This window comes from Anabrus simplex, chromosome 3 (genome assembly GCF_040414725.1).
Source record: "Anabrus simplex isolate iqAnaSimp1 chromosome 3, ASM4041472v1, whole genome shotgun sequence".
NCBI lineage: Eukaryota > Metazoa > Arthropoda > Insecta > Orthoptera > Tettigoniidae > Anabrus > Anabrus simplex.
In genome coordinates, this window is record NC_090267.1 from 105060306 (window position 1) to 105072670 (window position 12365).

The window sequence follows — 12365 nt, forward strand, 5'->3', positions numbered from 1 at the left end:
TCCAAGGGGATCGCAACAGACTGCTTAGCATTTGCTGATGATATTGCTGTTCTCTCAAACGACATAGAAACTGCTAGAGCTCAAGTTGAAATTTTAAAGGAAATTGCCGAACAAACTGGTTTGCAGATATCGTTTGAGAAAACAGAAGTAATGACTAACATCAAAGAGGCTCCACCAAAACTCCATACAAAATACGGGGACATCACCCGAGTAGACAAATTCAAATACCTGGGTGAGATCATCATGAAAAATGGACTGGACAAAGAATCACTTCAGGAGCGAGTACGCAAACTGGAAATAACGTACCAAACATCCCGCACAATCTACAACAAAAAATGCCTTTCCCAAAACACCAAGATACGTCACTATGAAACAGTTTTGAAGCCAGTAATTCTATATGCAGCCGAAACCCTGTCTCTAAATGCCAACAAAGGACTCCTTGAAGAACTGGAGAAAAGAGAACGCAAAATTGTGAGAGGAATCTTGGGATCAAAGTACAGAAATGGAATCCATCAAAAGAGATCCAACAAGGAAGTCTACAGCAAAATAGAGAAAATTACCGACACAATCAGAAAAAGACGGGCACGATTTTACGGTCATCTGAAAAGAATGGACGGAAGAAAATTAACTAAAGAAATCTTTCACTTTTTTGATTCAAACCCCAAAACCACAATTCCCTGGTTTAGAAATACCAAAGAAGACCTGCAAATGCTACATATCTCAGCTGAAAACGCCCTTAACAGAGATCTCTTCCGCAAGAAAATATTGACAAACGGGCTAAACCGAGACGAGCAACCGAAGAGAAGACACGGTGCCCCTTGGACAGAGGAGCGTAAGCAGGCCCACTCACAAAGAATGAGGGAAATTTGGGCTCTAAAGAAAGCCAAGTTCAGTGTCAAATGCAACAAGACTTAACGTGGTCATTGATGGCCCCAGCAAATTTTATATATATATAAAATAATAATAATCAAAAGAAGAAGAAAAATGCATATCCACAGACTATGTGATTTTTCAGTTTAAATTTTCAACTGAGGATTCACTGGGATTCAAACTTGGTTGCCTCTCACCTACCTGAATTCCACAACTTTCATTAAATGGCCCATGTAAACTGCGATCAGGGTCTGACTCATTGGCTGAATGCTCAGAGTTGAGGCCTTCAGTTCAGAGGGTTCTGGGTTCGATTCCTGGCCGGGTCAGGGATTTTAATTGCCTCTGGTTAATTCTTCTGGCCTGGGAACTGGGTGTTTGTGTTTGTCCCAACACTTTCCTCTTCATATTCAGACAGCACACTACACTACCAACCACCACAGAAATTCCTCCATATAGGGTTGGCATCAGGAAGGGCATCCATCCATAAAACAGGGCCAAATCCACATCTGCGACAAAGTTCACACCCGTGACCCCACAGGTGTGAGAAAAGCGGTAGAAAAGAAGAAGAAGGAGGAGAAGAAGTAAACTGCGATCAGGAAGGGTGGAAAATAACAGTCTAGCATGATTGGCATAACTACTTTGAACTATTTAGTACTTATTTAGATTAATGCTTTCATGACCTGTATCAATGGACGATATCTTTATGTTTCATGAAAATTTGGCTACGTGTCCTCCAGAAAGAAACTTAACCATCCACGACTATGACTGTCCTAACAATGCTGAAAAGTTACTCTTCTTCTTTTATGATCGCATAAGATCACCTTAGTCAGTCCATCGTTCAGGTCTCTTTGAAGCGATTGTTCAGATACTCCGATCTTCGTGCCCTTTCCTTGGTTGAAAATATACATGTTGTTGGTTTGTTTCATGTAAGGGTAAAGCAAAGGTTTGTATTAAATTTTATCTTATTTTTGGTGTCTTCTGTTGTAAGAACTATTTCCTTCAGATCCTCTCTTACTTCTCTGATCCATTTATATCCTGTTGTGGTATTTTTTGAGAAGACGAGATTGTGTTGTACTAGTTGTTTCAGAAGTCTCAAATCTGCATCTTCATGATATGTCCAAAGAATCCCAGTCTCCTCTTACGCATAGTATCTGTAATGGGTTATAGCTCTTTGTACATGACTTTGTTAAGGTATTATCTGCCACTGTCCATCTTTCTGGTCTTTTTTTTTTTTAATGGAGGTTCTTCCAATCCTCCTTTCAATTTTCTGAAGTCTGTCAGTCTTTGATTATTTATTCAGGTGAAAAAGTGTTTCTGTAACTGTGTTGTAATGTTTTATTTTTGCATTTATTGATAGACATTTCTTTTTGTAGATATCCCACGGTAATTTTTGTGCTTTAGCTAATCTATTTGTTCTTGTTTGGATTGAGATTTTTTCATTTAGGTTATGTGTTATTACTTATCCAAGATATTTAAATTGGGTTAATATTTTGATTTCTTTTGACTTCTTTAAGTTGTGTTGGTTTTTGGGGCATAAATTCTGTTTTTTTCAAATGGTAATTTGAGGCCAATTTTATTTGCAATGTTTTGAAGTTCTGATATCTGGGTTTTTGCTTCTTTTATGTCCACTGCTAGTAATGCTAAATTGTCGGCAAAACCCAGGCAATCTGTTTTGATTTTTCGGCCAATCTTTATTTTTGGGGGACATTTCCTAAACCATTCCCTCATTACCACTTCTAGAGCACAATTAAATAATAGTGGTGAGAGCCCATCTCCCTGCCGTAGTTCAGTTTTAATTTCAAATGACTCTGATGTTTCACCCCTAAACTTCACTTTTGACTTTGTGTTAGTGAGAGTCAATTTTATCATGTTTATTAATTTGGGGTGTAGTCCAAGGTGTTTTAAAATTTTAAACAGAGATTCTCTATGGATGTGATCATAAGCTTTCTTGTTATCTACAAATGTTATCACCATATCTCTGTTTCTTCTCCTGTTATAGTCCATCATCAACTTAAGACTCATGATCTGATCAGGACAGCTCCTCCAGGGTCTGAAACCTTGATATTCTCCTAGTTCTTTCACAAGTTGTAAACTTATCCTATTAAGGATGATTATTGAAAATACTTTGTATGTTATGTCTAGGACTGAGATTCCCCTGTAGTTATTAGGGTCGGCTTTGTCTCCTTTTTTGTGCAGCGGGTGAATGAGGACTGTTGTCCAGTGTTCTGGCAGTTCTTCTTTAATCCAGATAGAGACAAGTTGTTGATGGAGGGCAACTTTTGCTTATCTTCCTTCATATTTCCAGATTTCCACAAAGGTCTGATCTTCTCCTGGTGCTTTGCAGTTTTTTAATTTATTCAGTGCTTGGTAGACTTCCTTTATTATGGGGGGATTGATGTTCTCTGGTGGTGTTTTTATTGGGGTGTTGGTGCCCAAATGAAGGACTTCTGTAGGTTCCTCTCAATTTGGAAGCTTGTTGAAATATTTAGCCAGAACTTCTGCATTGTCTTTATTGTTATGAGCCAGCTTACCATTTTCATCCTTCATCAGTAGGGTCAGGGGTTCATAATTTTGGAGCTGTTTTCTGAAGGATTTGTAGTAGTTTTATTGAATGAGTTTTATTGAATTATTCTTCAATTAATTGCAATGTATCCTTATGATGCTGTCTTTTTATTCTTCTTAAGACTTGGGGCACAGCTCTCTCTCTATGGCTTCCCTTACCAGTCGAGCATAGAAGTCTTTTACAGGCGTGATGACCTTTGCCTGATCAAAGAGGATATCATGGTCTGTACTGTAGAAATGTTCTGCTATGGCAGACTGGCTTATGGTATTCTCCGTGGAGGATGAAAGGGTGACATTCTTTACCGACCTGATGTGTTCTTTCACCCTGGTGCTGACAAGCCTTTTTGTCATGCCAATATATGAGCAACCACAACCACATGGAACTTCACCCTGCAGCTATAACCTGCTGAAAGACGATGACACAGAAATACTTCATTCAAACACTCTTAAATGCCATCGACCAAAGCAGATTCCAAACTGTGATCTGGGCAACAGAAAGCCTGCGACTAACCACCTAAGCCAGCTTTAATGATTCCTTTCAAGGTGTATTTCCTTCAGAAATTGTCACAAAGCATTTGCGCTATAAAGTACACTGATGAGCAATTGAATTGGCTGCTCTTTTGGCAAAATGGCACTGTGGTCGGCCCAATGAATCCAATGTATAGATGTGGTATGCAACTGCGATGTCGTCAGACGTTGTTCTGTCTGTGTGAGTAACAGTTCAGCATAGGACAGGTAAGACAGATCTCAACATGTTTGATCACTGTCACATTGATACCATACATAGGGGCTATTCCCAGAGTTTAGAAGGCAGTAGGCCTCCCATGGGCCTCCATGTACAGAGTGTATCATGTGTATGTAGATTTGAGTAAAACCACTATCGCCAGAGTCAAATGCCATGGAGTATAATGTGTTGTTGTCGGGGGGTCACAGTCGATTGACTTGGATGATAAGAGCAGATAGACAGGTCACAGTGCAACGGATTACTCGCGAATCAATGCTGGAAAACAATGAAGTGTGAGTAACCATGCCATCCAGGACCACCTCCTCGCAGTGAGGTACAGATCACCGCCCCATTTGGATACCACTGACTACCACACGTCATAAGGCACAAAGAATGACATTGGCATGGGAACACCACCATTGAACTCTCAAAGGATAGAGAAAGACTGCCTGGACAAACGAGTCGTGGTACCAGTTTGTAAACGGCAAAGGCAGTGCATGAGGGTGTCGCCAAATCCTCAAGTAAATGGATTCTACTGTCAACCGGTTACAGTTTAGGCCAGAGGTGGTTGAACTCTGAAGTAATTGAGGTGGTTCAGAAGTTCAGGAATTCGAGGCCTTTTCCCATCATTGTGCAACTGTGATGGACTTTGGGCATGGCTATTCCAAACATTATTTGATAAAATGTCAAAACAAGTACTGTACTGCATGTTGTACATTTCACTTACTGATATTTTCTGCACATCACTATATGTACAGTTTAACAATGAAATCTGTACTAATTCTGAGGACGGTTGCCCAGTTGTACCAAATAAAACAATAATCACTACCACTACCACCTTAATAAGTATTTCAGTATTGGAAATAAGCATCACTGTCATGGTCATCAGCATCTGACAGGATCCCCTATATGGTTTTGCCATTTCCATATCATGGGCAATATCAGGGCCCAAAATGCAAATATTTACTGCAAAATACAGTGAAAATCAGACAAATATCAAAATTACCTCATGATGTTTGATACTTGTGAATAGCTGGGGATATGAGATAACATACAACTCACCCGAGGCATGATGGCTTCCAACTTCACATCAACATACGTCAATGTTGCAGGCTGCTGCTCTATCTTAGCAGAGAGTAATGACTGGTGCAAGTTCAGCAGGAATGCATTGAGCCACAGGCAACTAAATACATCGAAGTGGATTTGTACAGGATTAAGCTGAACGTAGAACTTAGGAGGGGGCACTGAAACACATCAAAATCCTATTCCATAAAAATAACAAAAGTATGTACAAACACACTGAAAGCAAGCAAGCAAGCTTGTAGTTTTACATGACTGCTGATATCATAATCATAGTCACAATACTCTCCGTTTTATGTGGAACCTGAACCACACAGACATGACAACTCTGCTATCGCACCTCCTCACACAGGTACAAAAGGTAACCACAAGCAAACTTAATATAATACGAAGATAAACCCTGGGTTCACTTTCTTTTTTTTGTTGCTAGTGGCTTTACGTCACCCTGACACAGATAGGTCTTATGGCGATGATGGGATAGGAAAGGACTAGGAGTTGGAAGGATGCAGCCATGGCCTTAATTAACGTACAGCCCCTGCATTTGCCTGGTGTGAAAATGGGAAATCAAGGAAAACCATCTTCAGGGCTGCCGACAGTGGGATTCGAACCCACTATCTACCAGATGGAAACTCACAGCTGCGCGCCTCTAACTGCACGGCCAACTCGCCTGGCCCAAGCCTCTCCGCAGTGCTCATACGGAGTAAAGCTATATGACAATGTTGAAGGCAATTTGTCCAATGGATGGATACATTAAGTCTTAAGCAGACTCCCTTTGTGTTATTCCACAGGAGTAGGCTACATGCGACTTCGGATTTCACCCTCTTCCTACATCATCATCATCATCATCATCACCACACACTATATAACATACAACATGCAGTCATCAGATTGGACACAAATGTGTAATGATTTTTGTCTCTAAGACTAGGAGAATCTGAGTGCAAGAGGTTGAATTCTAGTCTATTAGAGCATGTGCTGGATGCTGCATAACCCTTTTCCAGGGTTGGCAGTTGTATCTGATGGTACTGATGATGACAGTGGAATGTCCTTCTTGGAACCTGTTTCTGCCTTAAAATACCTGAACATACCCTTCCATTTTTCACTAAAATTTGGCAGTCATACAGGAATAATTAATGAACAAGGGGAGTGTATATGTGAGGATCTTCAAAAGGCAGAAGTATTCAGTCAGCAGTATGTAAAGATTGTTAGTTACAAGGATGATGTCCAGATAGAGGAGGAGACTAAGGCTAAAGAAGTATTAAAATTTACATATGATAACAATGACATTTACCATAAGATACAAAAGTTGAAAACTAGAAAAGCGGCTGGAATTGATCAGATTTCTGGGGATATACTAAAGACAATGGGTTGAGATATAGTACCATATCTGAAGTACTTATTTGATTATTGTTTGGTCGGAGGAGCTATACTAGATGAATGGAGAGTTGCTATTGTAGTCCCTGTGTATAAAGGAAAGGGTGATAGACATAAAGCTGAAAATTACAGGCCAGTAAGTTTGACATGCATTGTATGTAAGCTTTGGGAAGGCATTCTTTCTGATTATATTAGACATGTTTGTGAAATTAATAACTGGTTCGATAGAAGGCAGTTCGGTTTTAGGAAAGGTTATTCTACTGAAGCTCAACTTGCAGGATTCCAGCAAGATATAGCAGATATCTTGGATTCTGGAGGTCAAATGGACTGTATCGCGACTGACCTGTCTAAAGCATTTGATAGAGTGGATCATGGGAGACTACTGGCAAAAATGAGTGCAATTGGACTAGACAAAAGAGTGACTGAATGGGTTGCTATATTTCTAGAAAATAGATCTCAGAGAATTAGAGTAGGTGAAGCTTTATCTGACCCTGTAATAATTAAGAGGGGAATTCCTCAAGGCAGTATTATCGGACCTTTATGTTTTCTTATATATATAAATGATATGAGTAAAGGAGTGGAATCGGAGGTAAGGCTTTTTGCGGATGATGTTATTCTCTATAGAGTGACAAATAAGTTACAAGATTGTGAGCAACTGCAACGTGACCTTGAAAATGTTGTGAGATGGACAGCAGGCAATGGTATGTTGATAAACGGGGTTAAAAGTCAGGTTGTGAGTTTCACTAATAGGAAAAGTCCTCTCAGTTTTAATTACTGTGTTGATGGGGTGAAAGTTCCTTTTGGGGATCATTGTAAGTATCTAGGTGTTAATATAAGGAAAGATCTTCATTGGGGTAATCACATAAATGGGATTGTAAATAAAAGATACAGATCTCTGCACATGGTTATGAGGGTGTTTAGGGGTTGTAGTAAGGATGTAAAGGACAGGGCATATAAGTCTCTGGTAAGACCCCAACTAGAGTATGGTTCCAGTGTATGGGACCCTCACCAGGATTAGCTGATTCAAGTACTGGAAAAAATCCAAAGAAAAGCAGCTCGATTTGTTCTGGGTGATTTCCGACAAAAGAGTAGTGTTACAAAAATGTTGCAAAGTTTGGGTTGGGAAGAACTGAGAGAAAGAAGAAGAGCTGCTTGACTAAGTGGTACGTTCCGAGCTGTCAGCGGAGAGATGGCGTGGAATGACATTAGTAGACGAATAAGTTTGAGTGGTATTTATAAAAGTAGGAAAGATCACAATATGAAGATAAAGTTGGAATTCAAGAGGACAAACTGGGGCAAATATTCATTTATAGGAAGGGGAGTTACCAACTTACCAAGAGAGACGTTCAATAAATTTCCAATTTCTTTGAAATAATTTAGGAAAAGGCTAGGAAAGCAACAGAGAGGGAATCTGCCACCTGGGCGACTGCCCTAAATGCAGATCAGTATTGACTGGAATGACTGGAAGTGATAAAGAAGAAGGCCTAAATCAGGAAGGTGTTGCCAGTGTGCATAAGGCAACTCCATCTCTAGAAATTATGCAATGATTTCTATCATCACTAAACCTAAGTGATGACAGCATTATGGTGATTAGTGCACATAACCGACTAGTATATTTCTGCGTGTGGAAAAATCAAAGCAGCAAAGAAAAATTAACGATTTTTTAAAACCAGTGTAAAGCACCAGAACTCGCACTCAAATTCGATATCCTTCAATTTTGCACGTGGTTTCGATGTCGTAATACCTAAACCGAACCCGATCAATGAAATCAAAACTTATCCGGTAAATATACTTCACGTAGAGTTCTCACACATGGCAGCTCTTCATTTGAAAACTCAGTAATCCAGGCTCTTAGCTCTTTGCTTTCCAGCTTTTCCAGAGGTATATTTGCTTTGGCAAATACTTCAACTGTGTGTTTCGAGAAGTTATTTCTGGAAAAAGTTATCTCTGGAAATTTTTCAACTTTTACAACTACCTAACTGTGTAAGCACAGAAGATTGCTCTCTGTGAGACGTACTAGCAGCAGGAATTTAACTTTCATTATCATGTCGCTTCTGTTTTTTCAGATTTAACATGTTTCACAATGCTATCTTTTTTTTCCCACCCAATTCCGCAATTACAATACTTGCAAAACACTGTTGCTGAATCTGTGGCATATACACCATCCTTTGCATATTGCTGAGCCCCTTCGTGCACAGTTTTTGTCGTGCGCCCCATAACTTAAACAATCGCTCAACTTTTTACTCTTCACTAGTTTCAATTTTGAACAACAGGAAACCAATGCTGTGCCTATCTCGTTATTTCCGTGTCACTCGATTTACATTTCGATAATAATCGATACAGATATTATTCCCCTTGCTATTCCCATTGTAAATATCGATTAAAGTCAGCAAGCAGCTATCGATCGGCTACTTTTCTTCATCGATCGGAACGGTTGAAAGATTTATGCATCACATTTTGAGTATTTCTGACGATTTTGCCGAAATATGTTGTTTCTGCCAGTAAAATAGCACATTTTTCGCAGAATTTACACCAAAATCACATATTCATACTAATTTCGCATTTTGGGTCACAATTTGTTTTTGTCACACTTCTATTTATGCGTGAAAATGATTTTATTTCACATTAGAATTACTGTAGGCTTACATTCAATTCAAGATTCAAAAATTGGCATTTATCGCAAATGCGATTTTTTCAGGTCCTTAGCTATTTGTGACTCTAGATGTAGGCACATCAAATACTAATACATAAAATAAGAAATGATTAACAAAACATTATTATATTAATCCCAGAACACAGTGTGTATTTCTTTCTTCCCAAGACCCCTCAAAAATAGTTAAGTGGTGCACAATATATCTATGATCTATGTTATAACAAACATCAATTATTAACCAACTACAGATTAGGACAGGTCTGCTTTAAATCAACACTTACATGGAAAAGGATTGTCTCCAGGATAATAGTAATAGGTGAATTCTGCATGCAGGATTGTAACTTCGTCCGGCAGGTTGAAACGGTCCCGATCTCCTGTAACAAACAAAAATTTTTTTAAAACCCTCTACAGAAAATATGAGATGAAGGAAATGATAGATGACAGTTCCTTTGTTCTTGTGGTAACAGTGGCAGATTCAAAATAATGCTACATGATAATAGTAGCAGATTCAGAACAGTACTATACAATTACAGTGGGAGATTAAGAATAATACCATATACCAACAAAATGTAAAAAGCCTATTGTTCATAGAATAAATCACAAATGAGACACTAATTTAATGAATTTTTCTTTTTCCCCTATCATTTTCCCACTGGTGCAGGGTCCATTGTTTTAACCTTGTCTTGCCATTTTGCACAATCTTGGGCATCATCTAGTCTTAAGTTCAGATACTTCATATCAGCATTTACCATGCCCATTCATTTCAAAGGAGTGGGTGAAATTGGCAAATGTTCCAGGTGCAGCACACTGGACGTGATCATGATATTGGAGACATTTCTCCCGTGCCTTCTCAGTGATGGTTGCAATGCCCATTTGCTGGTGAATTGTGTCATTTTTGACATAATGCAAGAGTGTGACGCCCATCGACCAAGGGAGCATATGCATTTCCATACAGTGTAGTTGGCACTCCATAGCTTTGTCAGTTGGTGGACATTCAACACTGCAAAGCAACAGGACATACTATCATGCAGTATATTTTGGACTTCAGATGTAGTAACATCCTTCTGTCACAGAGTACGCTTGTGACTTCCCTCCATCTCATTCATGCTGCCTTTATCCAACTTTACACTTATCACCTATCCCACCATCAGTCTGTAGGCAAGACTCAGGGAGGTGAGAAGAGTAATGGAGTGGCCCCTCACCACAACTAGCCTGTGGAGAAAGTGAGCCCACTTTGCCCTTGAGGCCACGCCCATTCTGCACAACCATGTGCTACTGAATGAGGGAGAATGCGGTTAAAACTGTGTTTTCTTCCTATTCAAGCACAAGACACCTAATTATAACATACTACACTGTACATAAAATTGTAACATGTAAAACTGTACTTTTGATCAAGCTAAAGCCACTCACAGACCACAAATTGACTAGAAGAAGCATTGCAATCACAGTCCAACAGAGCATTACTGTCCTTTGAACTACGTAATTTTGGTGAAATGTTGTCCAATTTTTGTTACCTGGATCTTTTCAATTTGCGCTCTAAATAAGTCTCTTAATCGAATGCCTGAAATATCAGTAAGCTGAATAGCACACTCATTGTAATAAAACTTTTTGATTTCAGGTAGTGAAATAAAGTTTTCACAGTTGTCACTTTCTGTTTTCACCCCAGCATTCCTTCTTCATAAAATTTTAATGATCATTCTCATACCTCTCAACGAAGCCCTCATTTTCCTAATTATCAATTTCAATTTCTCCTCTTTCTTTTGAAACTGTGCATGTTCAAAGATTTATCCATTTACTTCGTCCAAGGATTGAACACCCTGAATAAACAAACGAGAATATTATGTTAAAATGGGGACTACCGAACTACACAGTTTAAAAAAAAAAAAATAAGGGAAAATGTTTTGTAACGTCTGGTATTGTAACAATTTGATGATACTAATAAATAGTCATAAATGATCATAAAGAAAATTACTTTAAAAAAATAACATAAAATACTTTAAAATAAATTAAATTAATAAAAATAATTAACCAAAATGTCTGTAGTATGGGCGCCAGAGTTCACCATAATGGATCCCTCGAATTTTGATAGAGCATGATAAACTTTATATCCCAGGGCGTGTACATAATGCTGCGTACTGGTACATCTGCTACAGGCCTTACCTAATCTCCTGAAAACGACTAAATAGGTAGGAACTGCACCTAGGTTCATCAATAACTCCACTGATTCTAAAATATCTAACTATATTCTCAATGAAATCCGTGCATGAGCACCTCATCAACACACCAAAATACACTTATAATACACAAACACAAGATTGCTGGAAGACTCCATATTTAAAACAACAACAATAATGAAAACAGTGGGAAAATGAAAGCGAGAACTAAACTACCATTTGTAGATAGTCTGATGAACAATGTACATACATGTAGATAAATACCCTTCACTGTCTCTGTATCAATACTACTTGCCAATTCTCCTAATCAGCACTTCTAACATCATACAGATACTGTACCTCGTAATACTGTGTTCACAGACTTTAACACTTGTTGTAAAGATATATACATTTATGTAACACACGCTTGTCGACCTTGAACATAAATTATGGAAAGTCTGAGATAGCTTTCACCAACATATAATGCCAGGCAGCCACAAGTGCTACGATACTTAATGCGCAAGCACTCCACAATCCGTCGATCAGCCACTTTACACGAACATAACAAGACTACGCTCCACGAACGTTTGAAGTCCAGTCCATTGCAGCCGTGTCACTCCAGTACCGTGTATCAGCACCACTTCCTTCCCGTATAGTCTGTCCGCACTACTTCCTTCTCGTGCAGTGTGTCAGTTCTTCTTCTTGTCCGTACCGAGTGAGGTTCCCGCCGTTTGATTAACCTTTATAGGCATCAGCATTCCCCTTCCTCTCACACAATACGTCTGGATTGGTCCTTGCCAGCCAATCATGAGTGGTCCACCGTTCAGGGTTGCCGTGAACTTCTTCATGCTCCCAAGACATAAACAAACGCTGGGGTATATCACATGACTCATAGAACTTTCCTAGTAAAACAACATCAACAAACACATCTCATCAGACACTGGGATGG

The 12365-nt window shown here is 39.1% G+C and overlaps 1 protein-coding gene across 1 annotated transcript in view; it reads right to left on the minus strand.

Annotated features, from left to right (window-relative positions):
- The window catches only part of LOC136866041 (bridge-like lipid transfer protein family member 3B), a 458695-nt gene that overhangs the window by 215021 nt on the left and 231309 nt on the right, over window positions 1–12365 (minus strand). Inside the window, exons 10-11 of the mRNA XM_067142666.2 lie at window positions 9545–9637; window positions 5219–5400 (exon numbers count right to left, since the gene is read on the minus strand). Coding sequence (XP_066998767.2) covers window positions 5219–5400; window positions 9545–9637 — 275 coding nt within the window. The remainder of the gene's footprint in view (window positions 1–5218; window positions 5401–9544; window positions 9638–12365) is intronic.